This window comes from Oncorhynchus mykiss, chromosome 16 (genome assembly GCF_057628025.1).
Source record: "Oncorhynchus mykiss isolate SJ-2025 chromosome 16, ASM5762802v1, whole genome shotgun sequence".
Classification (NCBI taxonomy): Eukaryota; Metazoa; Chordata; class Actinopteri; order Salmoniformes; family Salmonidae; genus Oncorhynchus; species Oncorhynchus mykiss.
In genome coordinates, this window is record NC_143037.1 from 8923305 (window position 1) to 8950000 (window position 26696).

General features: G+C 43.4%; 2 protein-coding genes across 6 annotated transcripts in view; one reads left to right on the plus strand and one right to left on the minus strand.

Annotated features, from left to right (window-relative positions):
* LOC110492817 (RING finger protein unkempt homolog) lies at nucleotides 1-18567 on the plus strand. Of its 4 annotated transcripts, XM_090201854.1 has the most exons (14): nucleotides 1-2507; nucleotides 3047-3256; nucleotides 3846-4022; nucleotides 4162-4277; nucleotides 4385-4514; nucleotides 7205-7322; nucleotides 7468-7555; nucleotides 7902-8260; nucleotides 13671-13872; nucleotides 15505-15600; nucleotides 15682-15867; nucleotides 16005-16186; nucleotides 16439-16699; nucleotides 16859-18567. In XM_090201854.1, exons 1-14 carry the CDS (start codon nucleotides 2368-2370, stop codon nucleotides 17003-17005), a joined length of 2412 nt encoding a protein of 803 aa, XP_090057980.1. In that variant the 5' UTR covers nucleotides 1-2367; the 3' UTR covers nucleotides 17006-18567. The 4 variants fall into 4 exon arrangements, with proteins under 4 accessions (XP_090057980.1, XP_090057977.1, XP_090057978.1 ...); XM_090201851.1 differs by lacking the exon at nucleotides 4162-4277 and having other exon boundaries at nucleotides 1189-2507; XM_090201852.1 differs by lacking the exon at nucleotides 4162-4277 and having other exon boundaries at nucleotides 2210-2536.
* LOC110491319 (protein unc-13 homolog D) overlaps nucleotides 18121-26696 on the minus strand; it is a 15687-nt gene continuing 7111 nt past the window's right edge. Inside the window, exons 15-34 of one of the 2 annotated variants that reach the window (XM_036946100.2) lie at nucleotides 26680-26696; nucleotides 26472-26593; nucleotides 26239-26329; nucleotides 26064-26120; nucleotides 25843-25940; nucleotides 25594-25645; nucleotides 25336-25466; nucleotides 23482-23602; nucleotides 22664-22816; nucleotides 22172-22267; nucleotides 21759-21965; nucleotides 21550-21624; nucleotides 20389-20468; nucleotides 20108-20222; nucleotides 19863-19934; nucleotides 19640-19723; nucleotides 19431-19551; nucleotides 19195-19318; nucleotides 18758-18963; nucleotides 18121-18683 (exon numbers count right to left, since the gene is read on the minus strand). The exon at nucleotides 26680-26696 is cut by the window's right edge and continues 101 nt beyond it. In XM_036946100.2, the coding sequence (XP_036801995.1) occupies nucleotides 18574-18683; nucleotides 18758-18963; nucleotides 19195-19318; nucleotides 19431-19551; nucleotides 19640-19723; nucleotides 19863-19934; nucleotides 20108-20222; nucleotides 20389-20468; nucleotides 21550-21624; nucleotides 21759-21965; nucleotides 22172-22267; nucleotides 22664-22816; nucleotides 23482-23602; nucleotides 25336-25466; nucleotides 25594-25645; nucleotides 25843-25940; nucleotides 26064-26120; nucleotides 26239-26329; nucleotides 26472-26593; nucleotides 26680-26696 (2132 nt within the window). In that variant the 3' untranslated portion in view covers nucleotides 18121-18573. Of the gene's footprint in view, nucleotides 18684-18757; nucleotides 18964-19194; nucleotides 19319-19430; nucleotides 19552-19639; nucleotides 19724-19862; nucleotides 19935-20107; nucleotides 20223-20388; nucleotides 20469-21549; nucleotides 21625-21758; nucleotides 21966-22171; nucleotides 22268-22663; nucleotides 22817-23481; nucleotides 24175-24763; nucleotides 25467-25593; nucleotides 25646-25842; nucleotides 25941-26063; nucleotides 26121-26238; nucleotides 26330-26471; nucleotides 26594-26679 lie in introns of both variants that reach the window. The other variant, XR_016487110.1, reaches the window with a different exon arrangement.

Here is a 26696-nt window from a genome sequence, read left to right on the forward strand (position 1 = left end):
GGGGGGGGGGGGGGGGTGTATGGTCTATGTTGAAGAAGATGACTGGAAGTAGCAGGTCCTCTCGAATTCCAGATTTGGTTGTGGGTCAAAAAATGTCTGTAACTGAAGAAGAAAAAGCTGACTTGTTGGGGAAGACATTTGCTAGGTTACATAGCAACTTTGGATGAAGAACACAAGCAGCGCAGGTGTGGAGATTTTAAATACTCATGTTAGTGTGTATAAGAAAGGGATACTGTTGACTCTTCTTTGGATGCTGTTTTTACCATACATGAGATGCGTTTAGCCTTAATAGGGTGTGGATATACAGCCCCAGGTCATGATCACTTGTGCTATGTAATGTTTAAGCATCAACATGATGAGGTCATGCATGTTCTCCTGAGATTATTTAACAAGATTTGGAGTGAGGGGGTTATACCTTCTGGTTGGTAACGTGCAGTAATATGACCTTATGTTAAGCCTGGTAAAGGACCCTTCATGGTGCTGATAGTTATAGACCAATAGCACTGACCTTTAACTTGTGTAAACTGATGGAAAATATGACAATAAATAGATTTGTCATGTTTCCTGGAACATAGAGGTTTATTGGGTCAATGTCAAAGTGGATTCCGTAAAGGTAGAGCTACTTTGGATGCATTAGAAAAGGTGAGCAATGAGGTTGAAAAAACTCTGGTCATGAAAGAAGTAATGACTACTGTCTTTATTATGGAACAACGGCAGCGAGTAGGCTTCACAGGCTGGACAGAATCCAGTGTAGCGCTATAAAGGATATGCATTGGTGCATTCAAATCAACATCTGTATGTGCCTTACTAGTGGAGGCAGGTGAGATTCCCTTGGATATATGGCGTAAAAAAAAAAGGTCATTAGCTTATTGAGTTAGGTTGAAAGGCTTGAGCCTCACACTGCTACTGTTCTAGATGACTGCTAGTAGACAAGGCAGTGGTTTTGGTTGGACAGTTGGAAAGCTTGCTGATGAGAGTGGTTTTGAGGGAGTTGGAGGTTGGCCCTTCTGTGGTGATAGGGGACGTTCCTCCATGGTTACTCCCAGATCCTGTTGTTGATCTAGCCTTGGTAGAGAAAAAGAAAAGATTGGTCAGAAGTCAGTGATAAAGGGAAACTGGTTGACAATTACATTGGTAGAAGTTTTTATGCTTTTCTACCGCTTTTCAAAAATGGATCCAAGGACCCAGATAGTGGAGCACAGGAGCAGGCGTTTACATTCTGTAATTTGATGTGTAGATATGTAGAAGACTAACAGAGTTATTGTCAGTGTACTCAGTTGAACTGCTGATGATAATAGTTGCCCTCCAGTGGGTAGAGGACGTACAACCTGTTAGAATTATAGTATGCTCAGATTCTCTGTCTGTATTGAATAGTTTATCATCTGGTAAATCTAATAGGAGTCACCTACTATTGGAGGTATTCATGTTATTATGGAGAATTGAGAGACTGGGTGTAGTAGTGAGATTCTGCTGTGTTCCAGCACATTCATGTGTTGAAGAGAATTATATTATAGACCAGTTAGCCAAAAGAGCTTTGAAACAATATACAATTTATATGAATCTTCCACTGGCTAGAGGTGATGTCAAATGTAAGATTTGAGACATTTTTGATAGATGTGCGGGAGAAGAGATGGGACTCTGAGCCCAAGAGCCGGCATTTACATGCCCTTCGAAGAAAGGTCGGTGGACCAAGATTCAAAGGTCAGATTAGGAAGGAAGATGTCGTGTTTGCTCAATTGCGCTTAGGACATTGTACATTGAACTCATCATGACATCTGGTTGGCAAGCATGTGAATGGTTTGTGCATGGAGTGTATGGTCGATGAAATGGTGGAGCATGTGTTGTTATATTGTTGTAAGTATGTTGAAGAGAGGGAAAGATTGAAGTGTAGGGTCATTGAGGTAGAACAGGGTTGGAGAGGTTTGGAAGCGATTTTCGGAATGGGGGAGGGTCTATTAGAAGTTAGTAGGGCTCTTTTTTATTTTCTCAGAAGTACTGAGTTAGGTAAGAGGTTTTAGAAATGTTGTAAATCGTGATTACCCACACACTCCAGCACAGTAGGTGGCGGCATACACTTTAAACGTTTGTTTGCGGACCGCCAGTATATCATAGAAGAATAAAATATTGCTCGCTCTTTTCCCACTGCCGGCCACTGGGCTTCCTCTCGTCAGAGATTTGGTAGTGAGTGGAAACGCCACCCGAACGCTTCACATTTATACATCCGGTGAAATATCTGGTTCAATCTGTGGTACTGTATCTTCGCTTACACTTCCTGGTACCAGGCGCAAGCGTACAACAGTAAAGAATGCGGACTTCGTCGCACACTGGATACAGGACGCGGGTAGGAAGGCTAGAAAGAGGGAAAATATGTCGAAAACACATACACAGCCTCCGTCCTCGTCGGTGACTACGACCACCGGTGGACCTTCCTCCTCCTCGCCCGCAGGAGGCACGACGTCTCCCGCCAACGTCCTGCACGTACAGCCTGAGAAACCTCAACACTACACGTACGTAGACCACACACAACTTCACGTGTGTAAGTAAACATACCAAAACACCACTGAGGTTAAGAGAATTAGGTCAGTTGATCCTGTCGTATTTGAATTAAAGTATTCTCTCAGTTATCTCAGGTTTGGATGAATGTGTACCCGTTCTAGAGGCCTACTGGTGACTGAGTTGGTATGTTTTGGATAGGCAGAGGTGGACTGTTTGGGGAGCTGTCAGTGTTATCCATAAGTAGAGTTGACCTGAGTTAACATTTTGTGTCTGGATATTATAATATGCAATACAATTACAATGTAAGACTCTAATAATATTTGATTTAATGGTTGGTCTAATGACCTATAATTGGTTCATAAGTTATCTTTGTGTGTGTCTGTTTTTTTTTTTTTGAGAGAGAGAGAGTAAGAGAGCGACAGTTTCTATGACTCCTGCAGCTTGCTATAGTTATCGTTTGGTGTCAAATATAAGACATACACTAATACACTAGTCATTAATCAATCATCACCGACAACCTCTCTTTCCCTCTCTGCCCCCCTCCATGCAGGTATCTGAAGGAGTTCAGGACAGAACAGTGTCCTCTGTTCGTGCAGCACAAGTGTACCCAGCACCGACCCTTTTCCTGCTTCCACTGGCACTTCCTGAACCAGCGGCGCCGCAGACCCATCCGCAGGCGGGACGGAACCTTCAACTACAGCCCAGACGTCTACTGTACCAAATACGACGAGAGCACAGGCACCTGCCCTGATGCGGACGAGTGAGTGTGTGTCAGAGAGAGAGAGTGTTTGTCTGTGTGCTGGGGTGGGGTACCAAGGATTTTTTTTTAAATGATTTCATGTATTGGTACTCAGATAGACAGAGACACTCTTGTTTTCTTCAATAAAAAACAATGTTTTTGGGGCAAAAGAATGGTCAATCCTTGAGTTCCCTACATGAATATATACTGAACATGCTCTACATTGCATAGTAAAGCACCTGGGATTGGGATTTATTTTCAGATTGAGGTTACTGTTTATCAATGAGGTGAGAGAATACACCCACTAACGATTCTAGCACCTGTAACCATCCCGGTGAATAGCTGAAGTGATGGCTGTCGACTGCAGTGCTTTGCAGCTGAAAGCAACACCACTCTCCCCATAACTCAGTCAGATCAGGAGAAGTGCTAACACTTCACTTTCTCACACCTAGCCCATTAACACACACAGGGGGAATGCTAATGATGCAGACGGTGGCTCTGAGCCAATATCACGTGACCCATCAAGATGTGTTGTTTTTTCCCCCTGTATGTTTTTAAAAAAAATAATTGACAATACAATAATTGTATCTCTCAACGGTGTGATTTCCAGATGTCTGTTTCTGCATGGTACGGCGGGCGACACAGAGCGGCGGTATCATCTGAGGTACTATAAGACGGGCTCCTGTATCCACGAGACGGACGGGAAGGGCCACTGCGGTAAGAACGGCTCCCACTGCGCCTTCGCACACGGATCACATGACCTACGATGTCCCGTCTACGACGTCAGGTAGAGTGGAGACGCGTCATACAAATATAATGACCCAAAGCCGGAGACGGGGTCTCTCAATCTCAATGCTCTTTTGTCTGTTTCATTGTTCTGTTTTTAACTGGTCTCGTTGCCATGACGTCCCTCTCCCCCTCTCAAGGGAGGTGCAGGTGATGGAATCTCAGGAGGGGTCGGGGGCTGCAGAGGGAGGAGGGGGGGACAGGCTGGTGGCTAGTACCACCCTCATTGAGAAGATCTTGAGTGAGGAACCCGTTGGCAGAGTACGGCTATACACACGCAATACACATCTTTTAACTCATCTAGGAAGATTCTATATGAAGGCCATGATTCCAATGCTAATACATTCCTCTCTCTCTCTGTAGATAACAACTATGTGTTGTCCCACTACAAGACAGATCTGTGTAAAAAACCTCCTCGTTTGTGTCGCCAAGGTTACGCCTGTCCCTACTACCACAACAGCAAAGACAGGAGGCGGAGTCCACACAAACACAGGTACAAACAGGAGGAGTAGTCCACACAAACACAGGGACAAACAGGAGGAGTAGTCCACACAAACACAAACACAGGGACAAACAGGAGGAGTAGTCCACACAAACACAGGGACAAACAGGAGGAGTAGTCCACACAAACACAGGTACAAACAGGAGGAGTAGTCCACACAAACACAGGTACAAACAGGAGGAGTAGTCCACACAAACACAGGGACAAACAGGAGGAGTAGTCTACACAAACACAGGTACAAACAGGAGGAGTAGTCTACACAAACACAGGGACAAACAGGAGGAGTAGTCCACACAAACACAGGTACAAACAGGAGGAGTAGTCCACACAAACACAGGGACAAACAGGAGGAGTAGTCCACACAAACACAGGGACAAACAGGAGGAGTAGTCCACACAAACACAGGGACAAACAGGAGGAGTAGTCTACACAAACACAGGGACAAACAGGAGGAGTAGTCTACACAAACACAGGTACAAACAGGAGGAGTAGTCTACACAAACACAAACACAGGGACAAACAGGAGGAGTAGTCTACACAAACACAGGGACAAACAGGAGGAGTAGTCTACACAAACACAGGGACAAACAGGAGGAGTAGTCCACACAAACACAGGGACAAACAGGAGGAGTAGTCCACACAAACACAGGGACAAACAGGAGGAGTAGTCCACACAAACACAGGGACAAACAGGAGGAGTAGTCCACACAAACACAGGGACAAACAGGAGGAGTAGTCTACACAAACACAGGGACAAACAGGAGGAGTAGTCCACACAAACACAGGGACAAACAGGAGGAGTAGTCTACACAAACACAGGGACAAACAGGAGGAGTAGTCTACACAAACACAGGGACAAACAGGAGGAGTAGTCCACACAAACACAGGTACAAACAGGAGGAGTAGTCCACACAAACACAGGGACAAACAGGAGGAGTAGTCTACACAAACACAGGGACAAACAGGAGGAGTAGTCCACACAAACACAGGGACAAACAGGAGGAGTAGTCCACACAAACACAGGTACAAACAGGAGGAGTAGTCTACACAAACACAGGGACAAACAGGAGGAGTAGTCTACACAAACACAGGGACAAACAGGAGGAGTAGTCTACACAAACACAGGTACAAACAGGAGGAGTAGTCCACACAAACACAGGTACAAACAGGAGGAGTAGTCTACACAAACACAGGGACAAACAGGAGGAGTAGTCTACACAAACACAGGTACAAACAGGAGGAGTAGTCCACACAAACACAGGGACAAACAGGAGGAGTAGTCCACACAAACACAGGTACAAACAGGAGGAGTAGTCTACACAAACACAGGGACAAACAGGAGGAGTAGTCTACACAAACACAGGGACAAACAGGAGGAGTAGTCCACACAAACACAGGGACAAACAGGAGGAGTAGTCTACACAAACACAGGGACAAACAGGAGGAGTAGTCCACACAAACACAGGTACAGGGACAAACAGGAGGAGTAGTCCACACAAACACAGGTACAGGGACAAACAGGAGGAGTAGTCCACACAAACACAGGGACAAACAGGAGGAGTAGTCCACACAAACACAGGTACAGGGACAAACAGGAGGAGTAGTCCACACAAACACAGGGACAAACAGGAGGAGTAGTCCACACAAACACAGGGACAAACAGGAGGAGTAGTCTACACAAACACAGGTACAAACAGGAGGAGTAGTCCACACAAACACAGGGACAAACAGGAGGAGTAGTCCACACAAACACAAACACAGGGACAAACAGGAGGAGTAGTCCACACAAACACAAACACAGGGACAAACAGGAGGAGTAGTCCACACAAACACAGGGACAAACAGGAGGAGTAGTCCACACAAACACAGGGACAAACAGGAGGAGTAGTCTACACAAACACAGGGACAAACAGGAGGAGTAGTCTACACAAACACAGGTACAAACAGGAGGAGTAGTCTACACAAACACAGGTACAAACAGGAGGAGTAGTCTACACAAACACAGGTACAAACAGGAGGAGTAGTCTACACAAACACAGGGACAAACAGGAGGAGTAGTCTACACAAACACAGGGACAAACAGGAGGAGTAGTCCACACAAACACAGGGACAAACAGGAGGAGTAGTCCACACAAACACAGGGACAAACAGGAGGAGTAGTCCACACAAACACAGGGACAAACAGGAGGAGTAGTCCACACAAACACAAACACAGGGACAAACAGGAGGAGTAGTCTACACAAACACAGGGACAAACAGGAGGAGTAGTCTACACAAACACAGGGACAAACAGGAGGAGTAGTCTACACAAACACAGGTACAAACAGGAGGAGTAGTCCACACAAACACAGGGACAAACAGGAGGAGTAGTCTACACAAACACAGGTACAAACAGGAGGAGTAGTCCACACAAACACAAACACAGGGACAAACAGGAGGAGTAGTCCACACAAACACAGGGACAAACAGGAGGAGTAGTCTACACAAACACAGGGACAAACAGGAGGAGTAGTCTACACAAACACAGGGACAAACAGGAGGAGTAGTCCACACAAACACAGGGACAAACAGGAGGAGTAGTCTACACAAACACAAATACAGGTACAAAACATACACACATCCATTTGACAGAAACAGGTCATATGGCTTATAAACCCTCAGTTTGGTCTTTCTCTCTCCAGAGCGCTGCCGTGCCCAGCGGTGAAGCACAGTGAGGAGTGGGGAGACCCCAGTAAGTGTGAGGGTGAAGAGGGTTGCCAGTACTGCCACACACGCAGCGAGCAGCAGTTTCACCCCGAGGTACGTGTTGAGCTCCATCCTCATCTCAAATCATAACTACGTCGTCCGTTTGTAGCGCTGGCAGGTTTGTGCCAGTTAACTCCATTTGCTGAACACGAGACAGAACTCTATGTTCAGTGACTGTTTGTCTGATGTTCCCCTCCAGATTTATAAATCCACCAAGTGTAATGACATGCAGCAGTGTGGCAGCTGCCCCAGAGGCCCCTTCTGTGCCTTTGCACACCTAGACAACAGTAAGTGTCCTACGACAACCCCGTAATCATGTGGTTTGATTAAGCAATAAGGCCAGAGGAGGTGTGGTATATGGCCAATATACTACGGCTAAGGGCTGTTCTTATGCGCGACGCAACGGGGAGTGCTTGGACACAGCTCTTAGCCGTGGTATATTGGCCATATTTCACAAACCCCCGAGGTGCCTTATTGCTATTATAAACGGGTTACCTAATGTAATTAAAGCAGTCAATTGTATAAGGCCTGATATATCACAGCTGTCAGCCAATCAGCATTCAGGACTTGAATCACCCAGTTTATAATGGTAGTAAGTAACTTATCTACTATTTTTCTCCTCTTGTCCCCCAGAGCCCCCTATCAGTGAAGAACCCTTGTTTCAGACCCCCAGCTCCCCACCAGGCCCGCTGGACCCTTACCCTGCCCATGAGGGATGTCCCAGTCCTGGGGGCCGAGGTGGGAGGTCTGGGTCTCTGTCTGGAGGGCCGTTCACCCCGTTAGGGGGGTTGTGTGTGGCAGAGCAGGGCCTATTAGGGAAGGTGCTGTCGCTGTGTGAGGACGTGTGTGTGGGAAGCGAACCCCTCTCCCCCTGGGCTAGAGAGGGGGGGTACGGTAGGGCACCGGGGTACGAGAGGGAAGACCAGGCAAAACAGAAGAGTTTTGCCATGGAGCAATGCAACAGAGAAATGGCGTACCATCTCAGCAAACAGGTACCTTTTTATTGTTGTCAAAACAACCAGCTTCTAACAAACTATATTGAGCAAAAATAAACGCAACATGTAAAGTGTTGGTTCCATGTTTCATGAACTGAAATAAAAGATCCTAGAAATTTTCCATATACACAAAAAGTTTTTCTCTCAATTTGTGCACTAATGTGTTTACGTCCCTGTTAGTGAACATTTCTCCTTAGCCAAGATAATCCATCCACAGGTGTGGCATATCAAAATGCTGATTAAACAACATGATCATTACACACAGGTGCACCTTGTGCTGGGGACAATAAAAGGCCACTCTAAAATGTGTGGTTTGGTCACACAATGCCACAGATGGCAGTCAGCATTGGCATGCTGACTGCGGGAATTACCACCAGAGCTGTGGCCAGAGAATTTAATGTTAATTTCTCTACCATAAGCCACCTCCAACGTAGTTTGAGAGAATTTGAACAGTACGTCCAACTGGCCTCACAACCGCAAACCACGTGTAACCATGTCAGCCCAGGACCTCCACATCCGGGTTCTTCACCTGTGGGATCGTCTGAGATCAGCCACTCCGGACAGATGATGAAACTGTTGTTGTTGCATGTTGAATTTATATTTTTGTTCAGTATATAATTACACATTATTGGTCAGAGTGTATGTTGCTGCTTCAGCCAGCTTGTCGTTGTCTCGTTGTCTTGCTGTCTCGTTGTCTCGCTGTCTCGTTGTCTCGTCTCGCTGTCTCGTTGTCTTGCTGTTTCACATTGTTGAATGCAGAAACTATACTATAACTACTATACCAACTATACTATAACTGTACTATACCAACCATACTATAACTGTACTATACCAACTATTCTATAACTGTACTATACCAACTGTACTATAACTGTACTATACCAACTGTACTATAACTGTACTATACCAACCATACTATAACTGTACTATACCAACTGTACTATACCAACTGTACTATAACTGTACTATACCAACTATATTATAACTGTACTATACCAACTATCCTATAACTGTACTATACCAACTGTACTATAACTGTACTATACCAACTATATTATAACTGTACTATACCAACTATCCTATAACTGTACTATACCAACTGTACTATACCAACCATACTATAACTGTACTATACCAACTATACTATAACTGTACTATACCAACCATACTATAACTGTACTATACCAACTGTACTATACCAACTATACTATAACTGTACTATAACTAGGGTTGCAAAGGGTTGGAAACTTTCTGGGAATTTTCCATGATAAATTAAGCCCGGGAATTTAACTTAAATTAATCAAATAAGTTAGCTTATAACAGTGAACCTTTTTTTGTGGGATAAACATAAGGCAATTCTAGGTATTGTGGCATATGTTGGTTAAACTATCCCCAATTCAATGGAATTGTAACCCTCTGCATGCACAGTGCACTGTTCCATCACATGTACAGTTGATTCTCAAGATCTTGCACACTAATGAGATGTTATCGAGCCCACACAACTACACTGTCTGAGCCAAGGACTACATGCTTTCTGGTAAGTTTTGATTACAGTACTGGGCCGGGTGAATATATTTTATGACATACATGATTTTTTGTTAACTAGTAAATAGGAGCCTACAGCAAAGTGTGTTTAAATCATTTCTAACTTGTTAACAATTTATGCTATTTAGTTTTTGCTACCATGTGGGTTTTAGCTTGCTTGAGCCAGCTAACTGAGGAGTGTTAATTCACCTATTTCCATACATGTTTAATTTTAAAAAATGTATCTTACAAATGAGTTGTTTAATCTAACTGCTTAACTATTTATCTGTACATGAAATTTTATTTTTTTCTAATCTTTACAGGAAAATGCCAGGGCACTGTCTGATGTGTGGAGACATTTCACTGCAGCTAATGTAGAAGGAAAAGCTGTGTACAATTGCAAATACTGTGCCAAATCATATGTGAAGAGTGCAGCAAAAATGCAGATGCAGGCCAAGTGCATAAAGTTCCCTCAGCGCTCACAACAAGCAACCTCTGACAAAAGTCCCTCTACTTCTATTTGAGGTGAAAATGATGAATCAGACACCTTATCGATAGCAACAGCTCGTGGTCCTCCTGGAATCAGATGTTTTTTTGACTCAATGGAGGAACGTAGTCAGGGAAATGCTGATGAGTGTCTTGCTCGAGCTGTGTATGCAACTGGTTCACCTCTGATGCTCACAGGCAATGTGTATTGGAAGAGATTTCGGAATGTTCTTCGCCAAGCATACACCCCTCCAACCAGACATGCTTTATCTACTAATTTGCTGGATGCAGAGTTCAAGTGAAGGTCAAGCAAATCATAGAGGAAGCAGACTGTATTGCAATCATCTCAGATTGGTGGTTGAATGTTTGTGGGCAAGGAATAATTAACTACATCATCTCCACCCCTCAACCAGTATTCTACAAAAGCACAGACACAAGGCACAACAGACACACCGGTCTCTACATTGCAGATAAGCTGAAGGCAGTCATCAATGACCTTGGACCACAGAAGGTATTTGCACTGGTGACAGACAATGCTGCGAACATGAAGGCTGCTTGGTCTAAAGTGGAGAGTCCTACACTCACACCCATTGGCTGTGCTGCTAATGCATTGAATCTGCTCCTCAAGGACATCATGGCACTGAAAACAATGGATACACTCTAGAAGAGAGCCAAGGAAATGGTTAGGTATGTGAAGGGTCATCAAGTTATAGCAGCAATCTACCTCACCAAGCGAAGTGAGAAGAATAAGAGCACCATATTGAAGCTGCCCATCAACTCCCTTTGGGGTGGTGTTGTCATCATGTTTGACAGTCTCCTGGAGGGGAAGGGGTCTATCCAAGAAATGGCCATATCACAGTCTTCCGATATGGACAGCCCCATCAAGAGGATCCTCCTGGATGATGTATTTTGGGAGAGAGTGATAAGCAGCCTGAAACTCCTGAAACCTATAGCAGTAGCCATTGCACGGATTGAGGGAGACAATGCCATCCTGTCTGATGTTCAGACTCTGCTTGCAGATGTAAGAGAAGAAATCCGTACTGCCCTGCCCACTTCACTGTTGCTCCAAGCAGAGGAAACTGCAGTTCTGAAATACATCAAAAAGCGTGAAGACTTCTGCCTGAAGCCCAAACACGCCGCAGCGTACATGTTGGAGCCCAAGTATGCTGGCAAGAGCATCCTGTCTGGTGCAGATATCAACAAGGCCTATGGTCTCATCACTACCGTGTCTCGCCACTTTGGCCTGGATGAGGGCAAGGTTCTTGGCAGTCTGGCGAAGTACACTTCCAAGTAAGGGCTTTGGGATGGAGATGCAATATGGCAGTCGTGCCAACATATCTCATCAGCCACCTGGTGGAAGGGACTTTGTGGCTCTGAGGCTCTTTCCTCTGTTGCCTCCATCATCCTCCGAATCCCACCAACGTCAGTCGCCTCAGAGTGCAACTGGTCCTTGTTTGGGAAGACACACACCACAGCACGCAACAGAATCTGATGTTCAAGAGGTGAACATTGAGGAGGTCCAGGGAGAAGACGTGGAAGCCTGAGAGGAAGACAACCAAAGCTTTAGTTTCTAGACTATCATTTTACAGATGTATGTTGAAAACGTTTTTAGGAGATGCGATGGATCATTCAATGGTCCCTTTCTTTTGTTGTTCCATGTGAAGTGTCAACTAATTGAATTAAAGTTCAATTCGTAACTACATTTTTTAAAATGCATTTCTTTTGGAAGCATTTAATCATTTGCAATTATGTCTACTGATGAGGTAAAATGTTTGTTTCTGTCTCCATATGATATGGTAAATATATCCAATGCAAAAAAACATCTTCATTTTAATGGTATTAATATTAATTTGCATATATTTCAGTTTTATTCCCATTAATTCACACAGAAAGTTTCCACCTCTGAATATTCCCCAAAATGTGCAACTATACTATTACTATAACTAACTATACTCTAACTATACTTTAACTGACTATACTATAACTAACTATACTCTAACTATACTTTAACTGACTATACTATAACTAACTATACTCTAACTATACTTTAACTGACTATACTATAACTAACTATACTATAACTATACTTTAACTGACTATACTATAACTAACTATACTCTAACTATACTTTAACTGACTATACTATAACTAACTATACTATAAATATTACTATAACTATGCTATATGACTATTACTATACGATAACTGACTATAACTAACAATACTATAACTATTACTATACTATAACTATTGCTATACTATAACTATACTATAATGGACTATAACTAACTATATAACTATACTATAAATATTACTATAACTATGCTATATGACTATTACTATACGATAACTGACTATAACTAACAATACTATAACTAGTACTATACTATAACTATTACTATACTATAACTGACTATAACTCACTATACTATAACTATTGCTATACTATAACTATATTATACTATAATGGACTATAACTAACTATACTATTACTATACTATGGCTGACTAACAAACTACACTATTACTATAACTATTAATATACTATAACTAACTATACTATAACTATTACTATACTATAACTGACTAACTAACTATACTATTGCTATACTATAACTGACTAACAAACTATACTATTACTATAACTAACTATACTACAACTATACTATTGCTATGCTATAACTATGACTATACTATAACTGACTAACAAACTATACTATTACTATACTATACCTGACTATAACTAACTATACTATAACTGTTACTATACTGTAACTGACTATAACTATACTATTGCTATACTATAACTATTGCTATACTATAACTAACTATACTATTACTATACTATAGATAACTATACTGTAAATGTACTGGAACTATAACTAACTATACTAGAACTTACTATAACTAACTATACTAGAACTATTAGTATTACTATACTATAACTATTAGTATTACTATTACTATAACTAAGTATATTATAACTATTAGTATAACTATTAGTATTACTATACTATAACTATTAGTATAACTATACTATAACTATTATTGTAACTATACTATACCTATTATTATAACTATACTATAACCATTATTATAACTATTAGTATAACTATACTATAACTATTATTATAACTATAACTATTAGTATAACTATACTATAACTAGCTAACTATTCTATAACTAACTACTATAGCTATATTATAACTAAGTATACTATAACTAGTTCTACTCTAACTATACTATAACTAACTATACCATAACTATCTATACTATAATTAACTCTAACTATCTATACTATAGCTATACTATAACAAACTATACTATTACTATACCCAACCCACTGTTAGTCTGCATAATGATTGTATCACCACCCTTCTCTATCTGTCTCTCTCTAGGACCTGCTGGTGTTCCTCCCAGTGGGTAGTCCTCTGAGTCTGTCCTCCAGTGTTCCCTCCAGCCTGGCAGCCACCCCTCCCAGCCCGGCCCCTCCAGGACCCCTTCACCAGGGCCACCACGGAGCACCAGGCCTTTCCTCAGGCATGAATGCCAACGCACTGCCCTTCTACCCCACCAGCGACACCGTCGAGTCTGTAGTTGGTGAGTCAGTCATGTAGGCACAGAAGACTCTTTCAACTCGTATTACTCTTAATGTCAGAGGAGCTGGTCACTGTACAAATACCTAACTATTGTAGTTTACTTCCTAACATTCCATTAAATTTAAAAAATGATATTTATCCCTGAGGGGCAATTACATAGGTTATCTATAAAGAATATTGACACTGGATCACTTGATTGCCATGGGACCAGGGCTCTAAAATTAAAAATTTTCATTGGTAGCACTGGTGCTCCCATCTTAAAAATATTTAGGAGCACAACATACAATCTAGGAGCACAACATACAATCTAGGAGCACAAGAATATATATTTTTGTAATTGATTGAGATATTGCGTATGAGGCCCAAATTAATTCTAGCTACTTTTGAGGCACATGTTGAGCTCTAGAAACTAATATTTAATCCTGTAAAGACATTTGTTTATATTAAAAAGCTAAATGTTGATAGAAAAATCTGCAAAGTCATTTGTAGAATAAGTTTCTACATTGTGTAAAAGCATTTATCTATTGAGATTCATTACATTGGAAATTCTACACTGTCTCTTTAAGAGCGTCAAGTTTGTGAGTGACATGTAAAAGGGCTCAGTCACTCATTCATTGCTATGATCATTGATCTTCTAAAGAAGCTGTCCTTTTTCCTTTCTGTGCCCCCAGATGTTTAGATATACTGGTAAAGTAACCAGGATGTTAGCTAGCTAGCTAATGGGGTAACAAGACTGATGCCAGTGAATGGTTTTGGAACTGACCGTCGACATGGTTTTTGAACAGGGCCTTACAAACAAACTATTTGGTCCACTGGCAGGTAGGTTAAAAAAATCTACCAGCCACTCAGAATTTTACCAGCTAATACATTTATTCGCCATAACACCAAAATCCACAATTTATCCGGGTTTTGGATATCACCATTGTTTTTCTGGTTTTCACTCTCAAAATCACACTTTTTTAAAAATAGAAAAGCAACAGAAATGGATGTTCAAAGTCCACAACAATGCTTAAACCACATTAGGAGACCACTTTTGAGGTCTGGGGAAGAAAAATATATAAATATTTAGGAGGGTATAGTTGCCCTTTTAATGTCAATTGCCCACCTAAAGAAACTGGTGTTTGGATGGTAGTGTTGCTGTACTGCATGTCCAATAGCAGAGTTAGCAAAAACAAAAGACCACCCGATTGAAACTAATCATCATGATGTCATATCATTCTGCCAGGTAAGCCTACTTGTAATTTGGAAGGTTTTCTGGGAAGGCCTTGAGAAATGACTGGCTGGCTACACTAAGTGGTAGACAGAGGGATTCCTGTGTCGTCTTCGTAAAGTTACCAGAAATACAAACATCCCCGATGCCTTCGTTCATATTCTTTACATGTAAGCTTTGGATTGATGGAAGCTTTGGCTGGCTTTTTTCTCCAGGGCACTCAGAAATAACGGCCCAGTGAAAACTATTAGTGCAACTATTACTATCCGGGAGATTTCTCTTCCTGGTCGATACTGACGCTCCTAAAATAAAATGTCAGGTCGCACAGAGAAAAATCTAGGAGCACATGTGACCAAAATGGATGCCCTTGTGTGGGACAGATCTGAGTAACTAACGTTTTGTTATTGTTGATGTGATGTATAGAGTCAGCTCTGGATGACCTGGACCTGAATGTCTTTGAGATGTCTGCCCTGGAGAGAAGCCTGGACAGCAGCTCAGCGCTGCCCCGAGCCATGCTGGGTGGGTATGGAGCCAAGATACACACACCCACCTGAGGTGATTGTAATGTTTGATTGATTACATTGTTGATTGATTTTGCAGGAGGGAACCAGCTCAAGAGTTCGGCTCCTGTCAACATCCCAGGATCCCTCTGCAGCTCCGCCCCTTTCAGCTCACCCTCGCCCTCGCCACCAATCAGAGTCCACCAGTCACCATTCTTCTCCGCTCATCTGTCGCAGCCCGGCGAATCAGAAAGCAGCTTCTTGGGGCCATCTCATAGCTCTCTAGGTTTGTCAACATATTTTTAGATCTTGTATTTGTCTGTTAGATTAGAGGAGATTTAAAAATGTGCCCCAACATCTTCCCGTACTTTCTAGAGACACCTCAACTTAATAAATATTTCTCATGTGTCTCCTGTATTGCAGGTCTGAATGGCATGAGCAGTAGTATCTGGGAGCACCCGTCAGGCCAGGGTTCTCCCGGTACACCGCCGGCCATGCTACCGTCTATGGGCCAGAGCATGGAGGCAGCCCGGGTCAGACAGGAACTAGACGATGCTAACAGACTACTGAAACACTGGGGCCACACCTGGAAACATACAGCACAGGTACGAGGTGTGTGTGTGTGTGTGTGTGTGTGTGTGTGTGTGTGTGTGTGTGTGTGTGTGTATACACCAATAATCCATAAAAGGGTCAGTCTTCAGAAATGTCTCTCTTCCTTCCCCTTTAATCGCTCTGTCGCTCTCTCCCTTTTTTCTCATGTTTCTCCCATCACCCTCCCTCTCTACATCACCCTCCCTCTCTACATCACCCTCCCTCTCTACATCACCCTCCCTCTCTACATCACTCTCTCACTTCAGGCTTGGGCGGCGTTGAAGTCGGATGCGGACGAGGCTCGTGGCTCGTCCGGTCGGTTAGCTTTACAAGCGGAGCGTGCCAGGCAGGATGAGGAGGAGGCGCAGAGACAGACCTCCTTCCTCCAGGAGGCGCTGGACAGCATGAGGACAGGAGAAAACCCCCACCTGGCCCTGCACCAGCTACAGCTGATCAACAGACTGCCTGAAGAGTGTGTGGTCAGTCTGCAGGCCCAGCTCTGTACATGTCTACACACCGTGGAGCAGGTAGGGGATACGCTCACATACACACAGAGCCATGCTTGTTGATGTGAAACATTCCCCCAAGTAACTAGCAGGCTTTTCTCTTTCTGTCTTTTTGTCTCTCTCTCTTATTCTTCTCTCTTTCTCTCCTTCTTTTCTCCTCCCTCTCACCCCACCATCCAGGTGGTGTATAGAAAGCAGAGGCAGTGTTGTGTGCTGTGTGGAGGGCAGGGCTCAGTCTCTCAGCCCTGTAGACACGGTCTGCAGTGTGACAGCTGCTCTGCAGAGTGCCCCCTCTGCCCAGAACAGACCCTGGATCAGTTATCCTGACCTAACCCCTCAACTAGCTGCAGCTCGGCGGATCCCCCAACACGGATCTCAGACCAGCCCTAGTCACTTATTCAAAGCAGCCCAGTAGACCCTAAAACTAAGTGACTGACTTTAGACCAGATCCAAACCAGTTGTTCTAATGCTATGGAGTATAGGTAGATACTCTTTTGTTTCTTACCTCTGATCCTAGATCAGATATCCTCACCCAGAGACCAGACTGCTGTCCCTATAGTCAAATGATTCAAGATCAGAAATGTTTTTACTCAAAACACTGCCTGTGCATAAGAAATGATTCGGGATCAGCTCTCCTCACTACAGACCTGACTTTCACTATTACGAACTAAACCACACAACTGACTCAGAGTCAGTAAAGGGCACGCTTGACCTCTGTTCCATGATGCTACGGCCTAATGCCTCGATCACACCGACAGCGTCATTAAGTTTTGGCACTCCAGAAGTACATTTATTGGAACGCTTCGTTTGCCTTGCAGAATTGCGTTGTAGAGGAAGTTGCGGTTCGTTCGGTGAGGTAACATACAATTGATTTATCCATTGTATGAGTCAAACTGTATGCATAGATGGATTGACAGAAATGGTAGCAGAAGGTAAATGTTGAACTTTTGTTGTACACACATCCAGATGATGCTGCGTACTATTTTCCACAAGTACCTTGTCGAGGCGATAGGGACCACCGTTGAAGACTGCTGCGAGTACAATTCCTTCGTTTTTTACAGTTAAAATAAAAACTATTTTTCATAGAATTTTCATGCTTTTTTTCTAGAGAAGTGAAGGCAAAGTCAGTAGTTATAGTAGTTTTTGCTAACGAGACTTCTAGTCAGAGGAGGAATAGGCAAGCATCTCAATAGTTTAAAAAGGCTTCTTCTCCCTTTGCACTGATCTGAAAGTACAGGAAGGGAATATGGTGGAAGTCTATAAAGAAATTACAGATGAAGGAATGACAGCCCCGTTTAGACTATTTGGATGAAGCAGTCTGTGTGTGTTACGAGTAGTTTCTGTACGTGACTGACTCTCAGGTTCTGTCTGTAATATTCTTTAACTGGAAAGATGGGGGCATGTTAACAACACAATCTTGAAAAATATACTAGTCAATTGTGTAGTCTTTGAAATTATGTATATTAGTTTAATTTAATAACAAGGCGCTTCACGTTAACTCAAATGACATTTAGTTTCTGTCAAACAACCAACTTAAAAAAAATAAAGGTATAATTTTTGGGGGGGGCGGGGCATTATTGACATTTGTAAGCATTTTAATATTTTGCAGTATTTCAAACGGGTGTCAAATATACATTGTTTTTGTATGTCATAATTGCCCCATGCACTGACCACACCAGTTATCAGGAACCACCTCTGCTTTGGATACAGCAGGGGGTGTGTGTGCTTGTGTTGCTATCCGGTGAAAAGACATGATCACTGTGAAGAGCACCGGCACTATACACAGACACACACCTGGCACACAGTCCATCCATTTACTGTATCCACCAACAGTGTTTAATTGAGTCTGTTTTGGTATAGAACAATAAAATACATGTCTATTTTTGTTATTATGCTCATTGTTTCTCCTCCTGTGACTGTTTTTCTCTCTGTCTGCGTTTCTTCACAAACACCTGGGCCTCCCTCTCTCCTCTCCTCGACTCCAACAGCTTCAGAATACTGTCATCTGGACGAAAAGAGCACGCTTCAGTATCATGCAAGTATGTGTTAATTTTCACACAACTTAATTCCAGATCATACCGTTTGGTTTGGGGTGCGTGAGCGGCAGGCGTATCTGGGCCGGGGAAGGGTCTGGCTGGTGCCCTGGCCCCCCTCCGACACCCGGCACTGCCCTCAAAGCCAGGAAGGCCTCCCCCTCGAAGTCGTCTGTTCTCAGGGTGTCATAGTCCAACACGGTCACCACCAGACACGCCCCCGCAGCCTGACACTGCTCCACTGACACCATACTGACGGAGGGAGGCAGGGGGGTACATGGAGAAGAAGACAAAGAGGGGGATGTGGGAGAGATTGATTACCTGTATAGTTCCTGAGGGTAGGAAATGGTAGGAGACAAGGTTGAAGCGGAAAAGGTGGTTGTAACTCTTAACATGTTTTCAACAAAGATCTGAGAGACTTGGATTATCTGCTGCCACCAATGTAGCGACGGAAAGGGCAGCAGTTGGAGCTATAGGGCTTACAACTCGAAGGCCTCGTCGAACAGAGGGTTGAGGTCACAGTTCTTGATCTGGGTGGTGCGAGGCTCCACCTCGGGGAACACATGACGAGGCTCCAGACACAACTGGACAAACGGATCACTGGAACCTGGAGAGGAGGGAGAGAGACACTGGAGATATCAGATCTTTAAGAAGACCAGTCTTGTCCTTTGCTTTGATCTGTATCGATGTAAAAGGGACAAGGAGAGGAAACCACTGACCGTTGGAGTCCATGGGTAGGAGATTAGCTGCATTCAACACTTCCACTCTAAGTCTAAGGTCAGACCTCCTGTAGGATGCGATGAGTGTGACCGCTCCATACTTCTCTCCACTGTAAACTTTCTGTTACACAAATGCAGATTCAATCCAATGTATTCTGTATAGCTATGGTTTTTCGCTGCTATACAACACAAGTAGAATACACTCTTACCTGTTCCCATACTTTCCTATCCAGGAATTTCTCTATGAGCTGCTGGCAGTTGAGAGAGTTGTGTGTCAAGTGAGATTTCAGAGTCTGAATGAATTGAGGAGAGCGCAGAAAGAGAGAGGGTTATTGTACAGCGTTCATAACACAAGGTCACCCTTTTTCTACATGGCCCTTATAGAACCAAGTTCTAACAATATACTGTGCAATGTAACCAACATGAACTCACTTTGTAGTCGTCTGTGTGTAGGGTCTCCAGTGGCAGTCCGTTCCCCTCAGCATAAAAACACTGCTCCAGACACTGCAACACAGTCAGAATTGTCCTGAAGTGTGTACTTTAAGAAAAGTATTAACCTGGAGTGTGTACTGCAGTACTATACTAACCCGGAGTGTGTACTGCAGTACTATACTGACCTGGAGTGTGTACTGCAATACTATACTAACCTGGAGTGTGTACTGCAGTACTATACTAACCTGGAGTGTGTACTGCAGTCGTTGACAGAACACCATGAGTCCTCCCTCTTGTTTCTGCTGTGTAGCCACCTGGTATAAGGTTCTTATGGAGTTAGTCCACAATGGAGTCAACAGACTGAGGAAGGAAGGAAGGAAGGAAGGAAGGAAGGAAGGAAGGAAGGGGGAGATTAAAATATTTAAAAAGCTTGTAAACCACTGCTCTAAGAACACCGAGGGTAATACATCCTCAGTACTGGTTGAACCACAGGTGAGTGTGTGTGTGTGTGTGTGTGTGTATCCACCTGTTAAAGTTCTCCTGGACCAGGTTCTCATTCATGTACTGCAGCTCTTTCTCCAGATATTTCATCAGAGGAACCACAGCCTGGGATGGTGAACGTAAGGAGCAGTACAGTGACATGTTTTACATCAGCCATCGTAAACTAGGGCCCTGTGTTTCTGACAATCATGTCACATGACCTGGATTTGAAAAGCTTTTAAATAAAATGTTTTTAACAAACTCTCCCATTTTATTTTTTTTATGTCAGATGGTCCAGCACCACCAGACAATAAAGCCACACAGTGGAAGTGTCATAATACCCATAAAACCTAGCGGTCAAACAAGGAAATGGTTCCAATCGTTTTTCCCATAGGGGATTTTAGAAACCCTTATAATAAGGGCTTTGTTTTGTGTGTTTTGTGAAGTCTTACCCTGGTGTGAGGTTTTGTTAACCATGTAAATCTCTATAGGACAAGGTGACTTTTATCAATATAGTCGGCTCTATTTATACTTAAATTCTAAAATTATAATTAGCATCAAAGTAGACATCGTTCAAAACTACAAAATCCTGCAGGTTCTACCTGACACCGTTTCTAACAGGTATTGTGGACATTTAAAATTTAAAACTTGCCCAAGACAGTTTACAGATTTGTCAATTTAAACAGATGTAGCCAATTTATGAATTCCTAAATTTAGTTTATATTAGATCGTTAATCCAGAGATTCTTACCTTTGCCTCGATTCGTCACTCTCATCCAGAGCATCATGGCATTTGTAGTTCTGTATGATAGCCATATTAGCAGCTAATTAGCGTTTCATTTTGGGGCCGATGAATGTATTGACAAATGTCAGCTTGTCCTAGAGAGATTTACACGGTTGTCAAAACATCACACCAGGGTGAGCCTTCACTAAACACAACCCTTTTTTAAGTGTTTCTAAAATCCTCTATGGAAAAAAACGAGTGGAACCATTTCCTTGTTTGACCGCTAGGTTTTATGGGTATTATGACTCATACTGTGGTACTCTATTGCTTTCATTCTAATTTCTCGAGATAAAGGGTCAAGTCTAGGTAATGTGACATGATAGCCCAATACATAGAGTCCTAATCATCATAACACAAAAGGAAATGGTTGTCTATAAATGCAGTATCGCTGAATTGGAAATGGCTAATGATGACAGTTTCTTACATCTTCAGTGGACTTGGAGGGGAGTCTGCGTCGAGTAGACATGCTGCGGACGTATGTCTCAATGTCTGAATTCAGCTAGAGAGAGAAAGAGACAGAGAGACTTGAAATTCTAGATTGAAGAATGGGATTATAGGCCAATTTCTCAATATGGTCTGAGTCTCTTTTGACTGCGCTCCATCTATACCCTCTCCAGCCCTCTCTCCTCCTACCTTCCGTCCAACGGTCTCTAAGGCAGAGCGTATCTCTCTGCTGAGGACCCCCTGTGCATGCTGCAGCTGCGAGGGGAGCACGTTGTGGAACTGAGGGTCCCCTATCACGTGACGTGTGCGTTCTCGAAGCGCTGCCCAGTTGAGCTGCTGGGGCAGGCGGGTCAGCACCGACCTCAGGTGTTCCAAGTCATTCACTACTACACACAGCTGGAGGAGGGAGGGGAGCGGAGGGAGGGAGGGAGGAGGAGGAGAGGAGGGGTGAGATTGAGAGACACAGAGGTGGCAATTAACACAATTCATTCACTTGAATGTAGTTAAGAGAAAAGGAGATAGAGAGGACAAGAGGGAAGAAAGATTGAGCAGAGAGGAATGAAAGTGGAAGAGATACGAAGGAGGAGGGTTCTTTCCTTCACCTTGTTGACAGCGCTGCTGTGGTCAGAGTTCTCAGACAGCTCTCTGACCCGCTCCTTCAGGATACGACAGTAGTTCACCACAATCTTACACACGTCCTGAACACATTAATGAACACATTAAAATTAGCTAAATATTGTATACCAACAATTGTATACCAAAATGTGTGTATTTTATACCTTTATAGCCCAATACATAGAGTCCTAATCATCATAACACAAAAGGAAGGCAAGTCAATTAAGAACAACTTCTTATTTACAATGACGGCCCACCCCAGCCAAATCCAGACAATGCTGGGTCAATTGTGCACTACTCCAATCACGGCCAGATGTGATGCAGCCTGGATTTGAACCAGGTCAGTACCTGGTGACACTTCTTGTCTTAGACCACTGCTCCACTCGGGAGCCCCAAGTATGATAGAGCACGTTCTTGTCTGATTATGATGAGATACTATGTGTATTTGCATGATCATGCATTTTTTTGTGATGCACTACCTCCGTGAGTTTGACCATTAGCATGAAGGCCTCCTCAGGGTCTGGCCAGGAGAGCTGCTCCCACAGCTGACAGATGGGCTGGACACAGGCCACCAGGTCTACGGCTGATGAGCTGTGTTTGATGGGCACCATCCCCGACTGAAGCGGCTGCAGCTGGGGGAAGAGAGGGTGGATGGGTTGAGTATCTCAACTAGCTTTAAGGTGTACAGTAAATATTACCTGGTAGGGGGACGGGTTGAGTATCTCACATAGCTTCAAGGTGTACAGTAAATATTACCTGGTAGGGGGACGGGTTGAGTATCTCACATAGCTTCAAGGTGTACAGTAAATATTACCTGGTAGGGGGACGGGTTGAGTATCTCACATAGCTTCAAGGTGTACAGTAAATATTACCTGGTAGGGGGACGGGTTGAGTATCTCACATAGCTTCAAGGTGTACAGTAAATATTACCTGGTAGGGGGACGGGTTGAGTATCTCACATAGCTTCAAGGTGTACAGTAAATATTACCTGGTATCTATTCTATAAACTGGGCTGGTTCGAGCCTGAATGCTGACTGGCTGACAGCCGTGGTATATCAGACCGTATATCACGGGTATGACAAAATATTTATTTGTACTGCTCTAATTACGTTGGTAACCAGTTTGTAATAGCAATAAGGCACCTCGGGGGTTTGTGATAGCCAATATACCACTCTGCGATGCGTCCTGCCTAAGAACTGCCCTTAGCCGTGGTATACTGGCCGTATACCACATCCCGTCGGGCCTTACTGCTTAATTATACTGCTTCACTAGGTGTTATGTTATTACAGTATGTTACCTGGTCCACCTGCACAGCTCTCTCCACCCTGTCCTGAGTGGTGCTGAAGGCCTTGTTCAACCAATAGGGAAGCGCCTCACGGAAGCCCTCATGGAAGTTAGTCAGCTCCAACAGTTTAACACTGAAACAAAGCAACAGCCTTAGCTCTACACTGAGTGTACCAAACATTAGGAACACCATCCTAATATTGAGTTTCACCCCCCGCCTCCATTCATCGGGGCATGGACTCTACAAGGTGTCAAAAGCATTCCACAGAGATGCTGGCCCATGTTGACTCCAATGCTTCCCACAGTTTTGTCAAGTTGGCTGGATGTCCTTTGGGTGGTGGACCATTCTTGATACACAGGAAACTGTTGAGAGTGAAAAACCCAGGAGCATTACAGTTCTTGACGCAAACCGGTGCGCCTGGTACCTGCTACCATACTCCTTTAGGACAATTGAGACATAGATTGTGTGTTTTTCATTGGGTGAAAAAAATATATAAGTGTTGTTGAACTGAAGCTGTTCTAAGGGGAGGGAGGGTACAACTCAATATTTGGAAGGTGTTCTTAATGTTTTGTCCACTCAGTGTATATTTTTATTTGACCTTTATTTAACAAGGCAAGTCAGTTAAGAACCAATTCTTATTTTCAATGACGGCCTAGTGGGTTAGCAGCCTGTTCAGGGGCAGATCCGGGGGTTTGAACTTGCAACCTTCCGGTTGCTAGTCCACCGCTCTAACCACTAGGCTACCCTGCCGCCCCCGTTCTAAATAGTGTAGTAATGTGAAGTACTGAGTATGTATCAGGGAGTAGTATGTAGTACTGGGTATATAGTATAAGGGAGTAATTTGTACTACCGAGCAACATTCACTCAAATTTTTTTTGTCACTGAGCAAATGTCAAGTGTTTACTGTGAAAACTGCCAAGTGGCCTACTGTGGCTATTTGATCATAATGTAGTACTACCAGAGTGGTCGACCATCAAAAACAATGGAGAAAAATGTATCCCATAACATTTTAACATGGAAATAGCTGTTCTATCGTTCAGCCTACAGTAGCAGTGTGGTGTTCAATGTAGGCCTACATTCTATGAGACTTTTGAAGAAGAAAAAACACGCAGGGCTTGACCTTTAACCTGTTATTCCACGTGTCCCTCAGACAAGGAGCTGACTGAAGAAATCACTTCACAAAATAAAATGTCATTATTATTCCCATACCATTATTACAGAGAATGAGACAAATGATGCTTCTCTCTGACTATTGGCTACTTAGCTTATTCAAGACCGTCTCAAAATACAACACCGCCCCTTTAAGACATAAAAAACTCTATACCTGACTGGCTTTTCAAATATAGCTAGAAATGCATACATTTTGTGCTCTTGTTGGAAGCAACCACTCTCCCATTGCTGACTACAAATGATCTATAACTGGGCTAATAACTCACTAACTAGTAAAGGATATGAACAAATGTGCACACTTGTCTACATGCAGCTCTTGCTTTGATATCAAAACAAGCGCATCAACTCACGACCGCTCATGCTATAAACACAGTCCAGTTCAAAGTGACTGGCACAGATACATATTTGGCCATCGCTATTTGCATATAGGCCTCCTTCAGCTCTGGTTGGTTATGACCCCCCGTCTGTGTACGGGCCTGAGTCGTGCTTGCCAATGGAATAGTTAGTTTTGCATACTAAATCTAGCATAGTTTATTTTGTTTCGGTATATTACAATTAAAATTCCCACAGTTGAGCAAAATGTTGATAGTGTTAACTGAAGGGGAAAACAGCAGAAAGTTGAGTGCGGACTTGCATGCATGCAGCTAACAGGGTTTGTTGCTACTGAGTAGGTAGTATAAGGGAGTAACCTCTGACCTTTTCTGTAGGAAGGCCTTGTCTTTGTGGATGGCCTGTAGACTCAGGTAGAGAGGGAACAAGCCATTGGCTAGACTCTGCTCCATCTTACCCTCCAGTTGGTTTAGGGTATCCCTCACCTCCCCCGCCAACTAAGAGAGAGAGAGAGAGAGAGAGAGAGACACAGAGACAGAGAGAGAGAGAAGCAGTGAGTTACACAGTGGAGAGAGGGAGTAAGAGAGGTAGGGAGTAATGCAGTTATCTTTCACAGTCACTTACCAGGGAGTCCAGCTTTTGGTAGACTATAGTGAACACATCAACCTGCACAGCACTACACAGAGAGAGAGAAACCCATTCAAGTCCATTCATGTGATTAACAGTCAGACCTTCTTCGTATTCAAGACAGATAATGTGACCTCCCTCCATACAGTCGTTCTGTGTGGTCGTCTGTCTCCTACCTGATAAACCCTCTAATGTGACCTCCCTCCATACAGTCGTTCTGTGTGTCTCCTACTGTGTGTCTCCTACCTGACAAACACTCTATTCCAGCTGTCCTTGTTGTGCTTGATGTCCTCCTGCACTTCACCTATCAGCTTCGAGAGGGCACTCACGGTCTCTGTCATGTCCTGGTAAGGGGAGGGTGGGGATGGAAAGAGAGATAAAGTTACAGAATGTGGGTAAATAAATGCTTGATGTTCTTTTGAATGTGATATGTGTGTGAGGGGTCTCTTTGTTTGTCTGCAGCCTACCTTGGTCATGGGCTGGTGTAATCCCTTCTTAATGGAGAACCACTCCTGTGTACCAGACTGAGGAAAACAAAGACTTTCAGTCCAACAGAGTAACATAGCTCCGTGGATCGTTTAACAGATAGTTCATACCATATTAACTGTAGTCTTTAAAAGTGGTCTTTCGATATGTACTCACGTGCACCGCGTCATTGACCTCGTCGTGCAGGTCAAACTGAGCCGGGTTCAGCTTCTGAAACGCCCGCGTCTTACATATCTGGGACAGGATTCTAAAACACACAGTTTGTTCATCAGATGTGTTTCAAACACATACTATATGACACACATGCACGCACACGCACACACGCACACACACACACGCACACACACACACACACACACACACACACACACACACTCGCAGCAGGGTACCTGAGTAGTGTGTGTAGGCGAGGGTTAGCGTCCTGCGTTGGGGGAAAGATGTCTCTGTATTTGGCCACAAGACACAGTCCGTACTGCAGGAAACCATGGAGAGAGTCCCCTAGCTCCTGTTTCTGCACGTATGTCCATGTGTTTATTTCATTAGTAAATAATATACAGAGTATAATATGTCAAATAAGGAAAGGAAGAACTGTTTTACCTGTTGGTAGGGCAGCT

Excerpts from the sequence above, each read along its gene's own strand:
- LOC110492817 (XM_090201854.1), top strand. The coding sequence starts at position 2,368 with ATGTCGAAAACACATACACAGCCTCCGTCCTCGTCGGTGACTACGACC. Across the intron at positions 7,323-7,467 it reads AGCAGCAGTTTCACCCCGAG|ATTTATAAATCCACCAAGTG; the intron begins GTACGTGTTGAG and ends GTTCCCCTCCAG. Across the intron at positions 16,700-16,858 it reads GTCTACACACCGTGGAGCAG|GTGGTGTATAGAAAGCAGAG; the intron begins GTAGGGGATACG and ends CCCACCATCCAG.